The following is a 14,007-nucleotide window of genomic DNA, read 5'->3' on the forward strand; positions in this document are numbered from 1 at the left end:
TTTACTCCAGCTAAAGTTGTTAGTTAGCAAGGCAAGTAGGAGCGCAATCTGCAGGATACTAAGCGCAATAACATTTCTAAAAAAAAATAATAATAATAAAAAGATTGGTTGTAATCTGCGTCTTTTTGGCAGATGTTGATTATTTTCAAAAAGGCTATAATCGGCCGATTAAATCGGCAGGCCGATGAATCGGACGGGCCCTAGTTTTTTATTTATGGTGTCATACTACATCTACCCCAACTCAGGGAGCTTCTTGTTGAGAAGGAGGGGTACGCTTGATTTGTGCGTCCTATAATGTACAGGCTGTAACGTGCACATGTGTGTTGCTTTTCTCAAAATTTCGGGGGTGAGGGGAAAAAGTTTGTGATCTTGTTTGCCGTTATCTCGTTAACACACAGACTGCATATGGGGGAGGGGCGATGTGTTTATGATAAAATCCTTATCATGTAACTCATTGCGTGGGCTGGTGGGGGTGGTGGTGGGGCTATGAGGGGGGGGGGGGGGGGGGGTTTAGGAGCCTGGAGGTTTGGGTTCTCTGATGGCTGTTTGTTTGTTGGTATTGCATAAGGTTAATGTCTTTGTCCCCCCCCCACCCCCTCATAGGAGACTGTTAGGTAACGCCGGTTTGTATGTGTGTGTGTGTGTGTGTGTGTGTGTGTGTGTGTGTGTGTGTGTGTGTGTGTGTGTGTGGGTGTGTGGGCGTGTGTGTGTGTATGTGCATGTTTGCAGGTATTTTCTAGAGTTGCCGCATGCTGATTCAGGTGGGGGGAGTAGCTGTTACCCCATTGCCCTGGAGCAGTCTATCTGTTGAGGCCCCCCTCCCACACCATACTGACACACACACTCACTCCCACGTCTCTTCTTTTCTATCATCCTATTCTCTCACGACCTCAAGAAGGGGCGTATGTTGCATCTCTCTGATGCCCTGTACCAAGCTGTAAACGCTCAATCACACACACACAAACACACACACATACACACACACACACACCACTAACACGGACACAACACCATCACACACACAAAAACCACCATTACACACCCACCACCATCGCACAGACACACACACACACACCAACACAATCCCCACCAACCTCCTACACACAGACGCACACTGTATTCCCACTCTTACCCTTTGACCCACACTGATTGTGTGATATTTCAGCCTCCCTCTATTCTCAGGCCCAGGGCAAAGTAAGCTGGAGTGTGTTTGTGTGTGTGTGTGTGTGTGTGTGTGTGTGTGTGTGTGTGTGTGTGTGTGTGTGTGTGTGTGTGTGTGTGTGTGTGTGTGTGTGTGTGTGTGTGTGTGTGTCTGTGTCTGTGTCTGTGTCTGTGTGTGTCTATCTCCCCCGCTCTCTCTTGTTATGACAGATTGGCCCATTTGTTGCCAGCCTTTTACGGAGTTCCCTCTTTTTGAACTTTTCCTTTCCTCATTGTTAGCTGCTCCCTTTCAGATGCAGCAGATTATGTCATACAGGACAGAGTAGAAGAAGAATGAGAAGGAGGAGGAGGAGGAAGGAGGGAGGGTGTGTGGGAGAAAGAGAGCAGAGGAAAAGGGGCCCAAAGGATGGGGTCGGTAGAGTTGGGGGATGGTACAGAGCAGCAAAAGGAGCTACTTGAGGCCTGATGAGCAGGGGCGGAGTTAGGGGAGAGTGAGATGGGGACGGAAGAGGGTGAGAGGAAAGAGTGAGATGGGGACAGAAGAGGATGGGAGGAAAGAGTGAGATGGGGACAGAAGACGGTGAGAGGAAAGAGTGAGGTTGGGTCTGAAGAGGGTGAACTGGGGACATAAGATGGTCGAGGGGAAAGAGTGAGAGGAGGACAAAGAAGGTTAGAGTACGGGGGGCAGTGAGATAATCAACACAACAAGAGCCATAGCCATTATCATGCCGGAGTGGAACAAAGGGACCTTCCTTGTGTGTGTGTGTGTGTGTGTGTGTGTGTGTGTGTGTGTGTGTGTGTGTGTGTGTGTGTGTGTGTGTGTGTGTGTGTGTGTGTGTGTGTGTGTGTGTGTGTGTGTGTGTGTGTGTGTGTGTGTGTGTGTGTGTGTGTGTGTGTGTGTGTTTGCGTTTTTGTGTGTGTGTGTGTGTGTGTGTGTGTGTGTGTGTGTGTGTGCATTTGTATGTGTGTGTCTGAGTGTGTTTGCCCAGGTGTATGAGTGGATGGCGACCTCCCAGTAGAGTCTGTGCTATCAAACACTGTCTCTTGGGGGACCTGGGGGAGTGCTGTGTTGTTTTAACCCAGGTTAAAACCGATGGGTCTGGGTCTTGGTCTGGCTGGGCCTCATACAGCCACAATGGGGCAAGAACCGGGCCCCTCATTGGGGATCCACACACTTAAACTTCACCTCTTCACGTCATTTCACCACACAAACAGAGGATAATTATAGGGGACATATTATACCACCAGGTGTGAGTGTGATTAGCCTTACAAGCCATTTCGAAAAATCTGCCCCCTATGACATCATTAGTGGGCGTGTCCACCTAGATCTGTAATGGATAGATCAGTCTACCAGCCTACCCAGTGGACTGAAGTAAATGTTGCTCATCTATCCAGATTTTCGAAACGGCTTGTAAGGCTAATCACACTCACACCTGGTGGTATAATATGTCCCCTTTAAAGTCTCAGCCTGAATATGGCTTGACGAAAGAGAAGCTAATTCTATGTCTCCATCTCTCTCCGTCTCTCTTTCTCCTCTGAGTCGGAGAGAATATAGAGAAGCTTAGTGTTGAGCTACACGGGAGGTCACTTTCATTTGCTTTCTCCGCATTCAGGTGCTGAGACATCAGCTATCCCCACCAGGCTCAGACCAGGAATCCCAAAGGGGATTTGCAGTCATTCTTCTTCACATTCTCCCCTGTCATTTACCCTGCCTCTGATATTACTAGCCTGAACCTGTACACCTGCACACTGCTGCTCCCGTTTCAACCAACCATGATACACAGCAGTATCCTTGTCGGCTCTCTCTCTCGCCATCTATTTCTCTCTTTTTTTTTTCTCTCTTCTCTTTCTCCCCTTCTTTATTTCTCTGTTAGCAACCCTCCCCAGCTCACTTATCTAATGGAATTTATGAATATGTATGGAGGGAGTTCGGGAGTTGAGCCCCATTTGCATTCAATTCATACGTTGCCTCTTCCTCTCTAGCAACCCCCCCCCTCTCTCTCTCTCTCTCTCTCTCTTACTTGTGTCTGCAATAAAAAGTGACAGTGCATAGCCATTGGCCCCTCCTCCCGACACCCCCTGCACATCACCCTCCACCCCCCTTTGGTCACCTTCACAAAGGACGTACCATCTGGTCATTGCCTTGTGGGCTGTACTATGTTACCAGGAGCAGGATACAGTAGATGGGCCAAACCATTTGCAGAGGCTATGCAGGGAGGGTACTTAATTATAAGTCGGCATGCGGCCTGGCGTTTAACTAGCGGCTTCTCGTGGGAATGTTCAGTGATGGAGAAGAATCAATTATTTATGGAGTAAATTAGATATTGGCCTCGGCATTACCAACATGTCGCATTACGTATTGCCAGGCCATTAAGGCTGTGGTTTTGATTAATGATGTTAATGCACATGACCACAGCCACATGCATTCCACTCTCACCAATAAAGCTGAACCTGTGCTTAAGCTATAGGGCTGTTTAAGTTTTTTCCTGTTTTCCATCCATTTCTAACATTGACTCTCTACTTTCTCTCCCTCACCCTCCGTCTCCCCCTATTTAGGGATTGAGCTTTGTCTGCCAGACTGGCGCTTTTCCATGACTATGGTGGCCAGTTTTCTGATGGTGGCAGGGCAGCTTTTGATGCCAGGAGTCGCAGCTTTGTGTCGTAATTGGCCAGATCGGGATGACTGGCAGGTGCTCCAAATCGTTATAATCAGCCCCTTCGTCCTGATGCTGCCCTACGTCTGGTGAGTCCAACCCTCCGAGCGAGGGTTTTCTTTGCGTTCAGAGCCAGGCAATAGCTTGTACAGTACACGCTTGTATTACGCCGTTTTGGAGCAGTACACAGCGCGCTCTGTTTGGACGCTCGGACAAAGCTCTCTTTCTTCTATTGTCCCTGTTTTTGTCTTCCTTCTGTCGCCTTTTTCCCTTCTTGCACTGACACCCTGGGCCTATTGTTGTCCTTGGTTCTTTCGTCTCTACTTTCTCAATGCCTCCTCCTCTGCCACCTCCATCTATTCCAGGATTTTTCCTGAGTCTCTCCGCTGGTTGCTGGCTACCCAGCACTACAGAAGGTCCAAAGTAATGATGCTACGCATTGCCAAGAAGAACCAGGTTGATATGACAACCGAGCCCAGCGGGGTTCTGATAGGTGAGTGGGTCGAGTGGGCTGTGGTTAGGGTATCACTGATCAAACGGCCGCTACGTCGGGCCCCGACAACAGGGCTTTTATGATAATGCTTAGTTTTACTGCGGCAGGATCTGTCCTTTTGCTAATTGGGCTGTCGATGAGGGCCCCCCCCAAAAGCCTTCCTCTGCTTGGGTGATGGAATCGGGATGCAATACAATGTACACACACATCAAACCTTGCATTGTCTGCTTATGAGATGAGGTCCAACACCATGAAAACACACACACAGGCTGTGTTTGACCAATCATGCGTCGTTCTCTCTGGCGAATTATAATGTCCTAATAAAGAAAAGGTCCCAAACCCATTTTGAATACACCTTTTAACAGTTATATTATTATAAATTGTACTATTATATAGCATAAAACAGTGGTCCTCAAACCATTTTTACCCCCGCCAATATGTTTCTTTAAGCCCAGTACTATGAGAATATAAGAATATAAATAATGTATTTGCATGTTCTTTTGAACATGACATGTTTTTTTGTTTGTTTTTTACCATTTGAGAAACACTGGCATAACATAACTGCACACTGAGCACTTTTATCATCTTCCCCTTTTGATGGTCCCCTTCCAATCATTATAGCAGTTTTTTCCTAAGCCCTAAAGCCCACGGTCTCTCACTTCCTTCCTGATCAAAGAGGCCTGACTTTGTCTCCCGCTTTCATTTTACCTAATCAGAGTTGGAACAGGAACTGCACAAGAAACCCCAAAGGACCTGCATCGTCAAGATGATGAGCACCAGGAACCTGTGGAAAAACATTGTGGTGCTCTGTGTCAACTCGTAAGTCTGGCCGTGGGTATCTCAGCCGACGGGGTTGGGGGGGGGGGGGGGGGGGGGGGGGGCAGTCCCTCTTGCTAATCAAATTCCACATAACTCAATGTTGTTGTTTTTGACTGAATATCCATTACATACATGCTCCTCTCCTGTCTCCCGTCTCCCGTCTCCCGTCTCCCGTCTCCCGTCTCAGATGCCTTAGAGTCTGAATGTACTTGACCCTAACATCTCCTTCATTGCATTAGTGACACACGATACATAGCAGGTCGGCAGGATGCGGATGTCTCTATAAATGTGTGCTTGTGTACGTCGTGCGCCCTTAGGTTGACGGGCTACGGGATCCACCACTGCTTCTCGCGCAGCATGATGGACCCTGAGGCTCGGCTGACGGCCATGTGCCACACCGACTACTACACCATGGCGGGCATCGCCCTGGCAACTTGCCTGGCGGTGTGTCCGGCGGTGGCGCTGATGGGCAGGCGGGGCGGGCTCCTCACCTTCATGATCATCACCGCCCTGGCCTCGCTGCTGCAGCTGGGTCTGCTCAACCGTGAGTAACACGGTCGTACAGCTCTCCGGGTGGCGATGGGGATCGCTGGAAATTGGGAGGCTAGACGCTATTATATATGACAAACCATGCATGCAATCGGTCTGTCCTCGCCTCTTATGGAGGAATGTGTACGTCCTCGTTTAGGGTACGCGTACTGTGACCTTTCGGTATAGTGGAGTACACACTGCCCTCCTCCCTTTTCTTGACCCACATCCAGGCTATTTGCTCATTGTTTCAGGGCTGGCAGTTAAACCCCCTAAAGATTTCTGCGAAAGGCTTTTCCCGGTACACTTGACGATTGATTTCTGCTTGGCTTGCTCTCTGTGTGGGATCTAATGTCGTGTTCCCTTCTGTTCAATTTCCTCAATGTTCACCGACACGCTGATGGAATCCAGTGATCGGGAAGTACAGCCTTCGTCACGACACAGGTATGTTTCACATGTTGATCTTGGAATAGAACAGTGATTTCGAGACATTTCTATTTAGCCCTATATATACAGTATATATACACCCTTTTTGGCGGGAATAAGGTGGACTGTTTAGCGCCAGCCTTTACATTAAAAGGATGTGGAGTGAGCGGTATATTTTCTCTGTCTGATTGAGTTTGGGATTTCATTTTTGGTGTCTAGTGCTGCGAGACACACTGAACCGGAAGTTCTCTGTGGCCTTCTCCATCATCGGCATGTTCTCGTCTCACGCCGTCAGCACGCTCAGCATTTTCTTCTGTGCCGAAATCACGCCCACGGTCATCAGGTGAGCTTCTTAAACCCACTGAGTTAGTGCTGCCTAATGACTTACATACACGTCCAACGCCTTGCCCAAGGAGGTAGCTAGAAGTGCGAGCATATGGCAAGCCGAATTGTCATTTATTAACTAAGTTTGACTATCCGGAATTAACATTGTAGATATCAACAACTTCTTTCTGACTAGTCATGATTACATTTTGAATAGTTGGAATTTTGATTCAAGATACCTGTAACGTAATTGTGACTAGTCGAAACGACAGATAGAGATATCTGTAATTCAGTTTTGACTAGGCGAAACTGAATTACAGATATCTGCAATGACGTCACGGAAAAAGACATTCAACTCGTCACACATCTTAAATGACAATTGCAGATATCTGTAATTCAGTTTTGACTAGGCAGAATGAAAGTTAAAGATATCTCAAACGTAATTTGAGTGCGAAATATATGGCGTGACATTTTAGATATCCAGAAACACGTAATTTCCCCATGCCGCCATAATCAAAGAAGAAGTTTGTTAATTTCCTTATTTCTATGAGAAAGGAGCAGTCATGGCATGGCGTTGGCTGTAATTGAAAAAAACGCCATGAAATTGAACGAGTGAATGATGATTTGAACGACAACGACCTGCTCCGCTCCCGCCTAAAAGCGGGAGGCGGTCCTATAATTTGTCATTACAGATATCTGAAACGTCATTTTTCATAGTCAAAACTCAAATTCAAGATATTTGTAATTAGATTATGACTAGGCGGAATGAAAGTTACAGACATCTTCAATTTTAGATATCTCTAATCAAAATTCCTTTCAAGATATCTATAACTTCATAATAGATATCTACAACGTCATTTTGACTAGTCGTAACTCCAGTTAGAGATATCTACAATGTCATTTTGACTAGTCGTAACTTAATTTCAGATATCTGAAAAGGGACATGTAGATATCTTGAATTGAGGTGAATTAAAGATATCTTGAACTGGAATTATGACTAGTCAGAATCAAATTGTAGATATCTCAAACTGGGATTACAGATATCTACAATTCAGTTGCAGATATCCGTAATTCACAAAGTGGATATCTGCAACTGAATTGTATCTGCAATGAGAAACCCCATAGACATGAATGGCGAAAATGACGTCATTTAGCCTAGGAGGAATGTCTTTGTGGATATCTGAAATGATAATTGTGGATAGGAGGAATGTAGTTGCGGATATTCAAAATGTTAGATTTGACCAGGCGAAACTGAATTGCAGATATCTGCAACACATATCCAGTCTAGCGAATTTATGTCATTGGCTTGCCATAAGAGCAAGCTCGATTGTACAACGCTGAACTTGCCCACTTGCGCCATCTGGTGGCCTGAATCTACCATTGAACGTTTGAGTTGGTGTCCTGCTTTCGCCTCTCATTTTGTTGTGTATCGGTGTGTACAATGACCCACCATTGTCCATCCGTCTGGTCTTATCCTTTTAGGGGTGGAGGCCTTGGCCTGGTGCTGGCCAGCGCCGGCTTCGGCATGCTCACCGCCCCGATCATGGAGCTCCACAACCAGAAGGGCTACTTCCTGCACCACGTCATCTTCGCCTGCTGCACCCTGCTGTGCATCATCTGCCTGCTGCTGCTGCCAGAGCCGCGCGGCCAGCCGCTGCCCGAGAGCCTGGCAGACGGGGAGAGCTTCACCCGGCAGACCCTGCTGCGGCCCGGGGAGCAGCACCTCCTTCTGGCCAAGACAGACAGGGACTACTCCCGCGTGCACGACACGCCCATCCATCTCACGGCCACAGGCAGCGCCACCGTGGCAGCGGCCACCGCTCTGGCAGCGGTGCCCGCCTCATACGCCCTGGCGACTGGAGGAGAGCTGCTCGACAACTGTGCCGTAACCAATGGGGTGAAGGCGTCGTAGCGGATAGCGGTCGGGTCACGCTGTTAATCATGTGGAAAAATGTAACCTCTTAGCCTGTGGGGTTGATGAGCTGGTAGGTGCCCAGGGAATTACATTTCAGATTAAACCAAAAAAAAAAAGGAAAAATTTGTGTAATGAAATGACAACTCTGATTGAATGGGGAACAGACTGGAGGGTTGTGTTGAGCCAGCAGCTCAATGTTGAAGGGGTTTGTGATTGTGCGGATTGTGACTTCAAGGACTGCAGTGCATTAATCTCAAGTGCGCACTACTGATGCAAACCAAACAGTTGTGGTGGTTTAGGTTTAAGATGATTTGGACTCACTGTACTGTCAACCTTGTCTCCTGCCACAGAGCAGCAGAGCCAGTGTACGAGGGGAGATGAGAAGACCAGAGAGTAGACTAGCACTCAATAATGATCTCTGTTGTTTGGAGTTTGACCTGGTGAGAGAGGGGAGCTCACTGCATTGTATTTTATTTTTGGGTCATTTTGCACTTAAGTCCAAGACACAATCAAGTGCTTGTAAGTTTCCAGCCAACACAATTAAAATCCAGGGATTGGCTGAACCACTACAACTATTTTTGCATGACCGTGCATAAATGGGTTTATATTATGATCTGCATTTCCTCTACTCTGATGTGTTGTTCCTTCACTAGAAGTCCATTTGGCACTTTATTTTTAGTAAGTTAGTATGGTCAGTGTATACACATTTTGAATTATCTTAGTAAAGGTTGTATGATGGCTGATTTAACAGCAGCTGGAGACTATGGCAAACTGCATGGACGGTATGCCAAAACTGAGCAATGCCAAAATAATGAAGTACCTGTGAGTTGAACAGACATTAAAGTAATCAGCTTTACTCTGTCTTATGACACGTCTCAGAAATTGTATGGCTTTATGATGGTTTTGTTCTTTGACAAAACATTAACAATGTAATTAAAAAAAGCTATTTATTTTGTCATGTCGCCAAGGGCGTATTTGTTGCTTTAGCTGAGATACCTCCTAATTGTCTTACAATTTCTCCCATACTCTCACACTCCCTTTGTTCTGTGTGTTGTGGTAATGTTATTGGTTGTTTATCCTTTAACTACAATGTATAAGTTTAGGCTGACATAACGTGTTTGGCCATGCCAAAAAAGCACAATGTTTATAGTGGTTTTGAAAACGTGTTTGAGAATTAGAATAGAGCAGCAGTCTGCTTAGTCCTAGTAGTGTATACTGTACATGTGTACAAACTGTGTAAGGTATTCCTTTGGACTGGAGACAAAATGTAAGGTGACAGTGCCATTTGTTGACAATATATGGGCCATCTACTTTTTTAGAATACAGAGAACACCAAGAACAATTTTAGCAGGGACCAAAACTAATGCATAGCCATGCATGCAACGTCCTCCACGTTGTTATCACCTATTTAATATTCCTTACAAATGTCAATATCTTATGTGGTCTGCTAGTTTCTGTTTTCAACAAGGAAATAATTGGAAGGGAGAAAAAAAATCCCAACCACTAATTTCTTTTTTAAGTGTTTTTTTAATACGATGCATTTGTACAAAAAGACATAGGCCTACATGTTTTGATAATAAACCATTTAATTTATTGATAATGTCAATAAATGAACACCTGATTTGATGTAACAAAGGGGTCTGCGTGTGATTACAGAACATGAAATATCTATGTAAGCCTCAGTTTTTGTATTATAAAGAAAGCAAAGTTGCATTAAAAGAAACAAAAAACGATACAGGGTTTCCTTCCTGTCAGAGGCTAACTACAAAAGAGGGCTATGAGATAACCGATAGGAGGATAAATCATTAAAAGTGTTCCGGGTGATTGCCCATCTCCTTTTTTATCCTATCCTCCACCTGCAGGGCCAGGTTAGTGTTGACCATTGGGAGATTATAACTCACAAACACTTGCTTATTGGTCTTCTTTGCTGCAAATTAGAATAGGGAGAAACAATGTCAGAATTTTTTTTGAGAATTAGCATGTTATTTTAGATTTGGTTGACTGATAAGACAACGTTGTTTTCTCTTCACCCACATCAATGTACATTTTATCAGTCTACACAATAGGAGAAATGCAATACGAATGGATGATGCAGCCAAATTGTTCTGTGATCGTTACAATTTAAAAGTTATGTTAAATTGGATTAACTACTTGGCAATTATAAACTATCCGGGTCCAACATCTTCAAAATAATTCAACTGGTTATCCTCCCTTATAAAATCCTAATAGCTTGCCACATTGAACATTACGTAGAAACACATTCATATAACTACCTAATCTCTGTGCCAATGCATTTGGAGCGGTCTCAGATTTATCTCCCATGAGGAGCATTGATAACGGCACGGAATCCTGTAAATGAAAAACATGGGTCACGACATTCGTTGATCGTTTAAGAATTGATGAGAAATAATATACTTGATTCTTGATTGCATATTTAATGAATAATTTACGGTCTTAGACTGACTGGTTTTACTTTGTGCAGAACATTAAATGGTCGACACATCAACTTTTATGATAAACTTACAAATTTGCTAATCATCGAAACTGCCAAGTTGGACAAGGTTGGACTCGCCCCGACCCAGAGGAAGAAGCCGCCGTTCATCTTCATCACATGAAAGTGTATCGTTTGCTCTGAAATCTTTTCACAAAAATTGTAAACGGTAATGGCATCAAATGCATCTCCTTGTTCGGCTCCACTCATATTGAATGGCGACAGTTTTAAATGTTTATAAACAATTAAAAAGCATGCGTTACGAATGTACGGGCTAGTCTCAGGCTTCGGTTACTATCGGTTTGTTGCATTCTCAAACCTGACTTGGCCCATACATCCGGGTTCTATGACGAGGAGCGAGACGAAAGCAATCGATGCATCGATACAGCAGTCCTGCTAGCTCTGATATGAGAATGTTACAATACTAAAAATGTAGATCTATGTTCTAGGTTGATCATTCTTGCAGGAAGTTAAAGACAATAAACCAAATAATTGGTTTATTTTTTGCAACATATAAACAAAACAATAAAAATTACATCTGCATACAAGATACATAGCATAATCATCAAAAATGTTTATAGGTATCGGAATAAATAGGAATACAGGTGTTTATTCAGGTATCTAAACACCTGATACCTGAATAACAAATAGTAGCAGGAGAAAATAATACATAACAGTTGTTTCAAGCACATTTCAAAGGAATAATTTCCAATATGAAATTCAACACAAATTAAAGTAATAACCAAATGGTATGAATCCTCATATCAATCATTTTAATTACCATTAGAATAAGAGTTGTCAGACAGTCCAGCCTAATTCACATTTCATAATTCATTTATCCATGTCAAATTCATCATAGAAAATAAGATTGTCATTCATCCAAAAAGTCTTCCACCATTTTGTTGAATTCGGTAGCGAATCTCAGGTGAAGATTATGTTTTCCCTCTGGATTCACATGTAAACTACAATAAAAAAGAAAAAAGTAAACGTCAAGCAGTGAATAAAATCAACCTAACATATTAAATGTTATAATAAATATTATTCTACATTAATAAACATAATACATTAACGTTTTTGGACAATTCACCGTGATCCCTTGATGTGTTTGAGAAGGTATTGTGGATGGAAGCTGGGCACCATGGGGTCTTTCTCGCCATGGATGATGAGGGAAGGACAGCAGATATGGGGCAAAAGCTCCATGCAGATGCTCCCTGTAACAGGATGCCAAATTATGCATAGATTTGGTTCCCATCTATGGTGTATTTGGTATAATAATCGTTTTCTACTTCACATTTCTACTATGCCCAAAGACAAGGAATTGTTTGATCTTCGTGGTTTTAAGGGAAACCCTTAAATGAAACCCTTACATTTTCACAACTCTCAAACAAACAATATAATCCAATATAAAATAATTCTCTGGGTCTACCCCCGATATGAACAGCTGGTTAAATAATAGTACAGAATCTTCAACTTCTATGGGTTACCTTCTGGTCTGTGGGTGAATTGTGAGATCCCGTCCACCCAGGCCTTCCAGATCTTAGGGAACACCTCTGCTCCATACATGTCCTCCATGGGCTTCCTCATCCTGGCACTCCACTTGGACACGTCGCTGATCGCTAGGCACATGAAGAATCCACACGGCCAGGAGTAAGTCACGCACCGAACTACAATCTCAGTTATGCTATATTAAAATACTTGTTAATGGCAGCAGGGCTGTAACCATGGTAAATGCTGAGGTCTTGTTGGGAGACGTAGGCGTTGGATCCCCAGACGACCATCTTGTGGATGAGCTCTGGGTTCCTGGCTGCCAACACCAGACCTGTGATTCCTCCGTCGCTCCACCCCAGCAGAGAGAACCTGCTGAAGCCCAATGCCTGGCACGTCGATGGATTAAAAGTACTGAGCAACAATGAGAAACAAAACAGTCTATGCCAACATATTCACAAATATCTACTACTGTACAGACAACAGTACAACAGTACAGAAACTAATTGAAATTGAATTCTCATGAGTGCAGAACAGAAAGGGGGAACATTGAAAGTACGTTAATATTAATTAATTCATTAATTATGAGATTCAACACACCACCCGTTTTACAGATTTAATTAAACAAAGGAGTTTTAATCATATAGATGCATACTTGAATTATACAGGTCAGACACATGAATTAGGTTTATTAGGATCAATCTGGTGAGTGGAATGGTCAGACCTTCATCAGGTCTACTGCATCCTTTGCGTCCCTCTCAAAGAAGTTCAGAGGGAAGTCTCTTTCAGGAGGACGAGAACGCCCGTAACCACGGGGGTCGAAACCAACAATGGTAAACATCTCCTTGTTCAGAGACTTCAGCTGAGGACCAAAGTCGGTCAGAGTGCTTCCTGAGCAAACAAACACATTATTTGAGACTGTGACCTGGCTATGTTGTAAAAATTAAATAAAAAATGATTGCATAAATATATTAAAATATATTTGAAGGTGCATTTTACCCAGAGCTCCAGGGACCAGAAGCACAGCATGCTTTCCTATGCCAGTCCTCTCATAGTACAGTTGGACTCCATTTATGTGTTGTCTGCCTGCTGTTACTGAAGAGCTAAACAGGAAAACCATCCATAGCAGGTACACAAAAAGACCCCCAATCCAATGTATGTATTCCATACAGCATTCAACCAAACAATATAAGACAACGATTTAATATCGAATGTGGTAAAAACAAAACAAAAAAAAAACATGTTGTTGTACATGTTTGGTATATCGATGCCATCTAGTGTACACCATGGAAAGAACTAGCCTAAAGGAAGAAGAAAATACATAGCAGGAAAAGAAAGTTCATAGGCCTACCATGCACAGTAAACATACTGTAGACATATTCCAAACTTAAATTCAGAGAAATTTGATTCTCGAATTGTTCAGCTGTTTGATGTAACGATATGCAACAACTAACTTGCACAAGAAAAACATTTACCAGTAGGGCTGAATCGTCTTCTTTTGTGATAAATTTCGCAATGCGCCAAGACGCCTTGTTAGTATCAACGCCATTTGTCCAATGAAACACTAGCAACTATACTGTCAACTATAGTGCATTTAGTACAGCGCAAAAGTGACCGCGTCTGAAAGACTTTAGAAAGTAGGTCTGGGTCCAGTGGATCCAGTCGATCCAGTGGATCGTGGAGCATTCGACCATCGATTATGTGGCATACA

At 43.8% G+C, this 14,007-nt stretch overlaps 3 protein-coding genes across 3 annotated transcripts; 1 reads left to right on the forward strand and 2 right to left on the reverse strand.

Moving 5' to 3' along the window:
* Positions 1-3,358: 3,358 nt before the first annotated feature.
* LOC132469589 (solute carrier family 22 member 23) lies at positions 3,359-8,443 on the forward strand. Its single transcript, XM_060067578.1, has 7 exons — positions 3,359-3,904; positions 4,181-4,308; positions 5,025-5,127; positions 5,445-5,671; positions 6,067-6,099; positions 6,301-6,424; positions 7,888-8,443. Exons 1-7 carry the CDS (start codon positions 3,753-3,755, stop codon positions 8,315-8,317), a joined length of 1,197 nt encoding a protein of 398 aa, XP_059923561.1. The 5' UTR covers positions 3,359-3,752; the 3' UTR covers positions 8,318-8,443.
* A 1,443-nt stretch (positions 8,444-9,886) lies between these two features.
* Positions 9,887-11,318, reverse strand: psmg4 (proteasome (prosome, macropain) assembly chaperone 4). Its single transcript, XM_060067582.1, has 3 exons — positions 10,845-11,318; positions 10,594-10,669; positions 9,887-10,247 (listed from the first exon to the last, which is right to left on the reverse strand). The coding sequence occupies exons 1-3, from the start codon at positions 11,019-11,021 to the stop codon at positions 10,126-10,128; spliced, it is 375 nt and encodes a 124-aa protein (XP_059923565.1). The 5' UTR covers positions 11,022-11,318; the 3' UTR covers positions 9,887-10,125.
* Positions 11,319-11,561: 243 nt separating this feature from the next.
* Positions 11,562-13,991, reverse strand: bphl (biphenyl hydrolase like). The gene is made up of 7 exons (XM_060067579.1): positions 13,772-13,991; positions 13,296-13,399; positions 13,021-13,187; positions 12,532-12,685; positions 12,296-12,427; positions 11,899-12,022; positions 11,562-11,773 (listed from the first exon to the last, which is right to left on the reverse strand). Exons 1-7 carry the CDS (start codon positions 13,843-13,845, stop codon positions 11,683-11,685), a joined length of 846 nt encoding a protein of 281 aa, XP_059923562.1. The 5' UTR covers positions 13,846-13,991; the 3' UTR covers positions 11,562-11,682.
* Between the last annotated feature and the right edge of the window lie 16 nt (positions 13,992-14,007).

The sequence above is a fragment of the Gadus macrocephalus genome, chromosome 12, assembly GCF_031168955.1.
Source record: "Gadus macrocephalus chromosome 12, ASM3116895v1".
Lineage (NCBI taxonomy): Eukaryota > Metazoa > Chordata > Actinopteri > Gadiformes > Gadidae > Gadus > Gadus macrocephalus.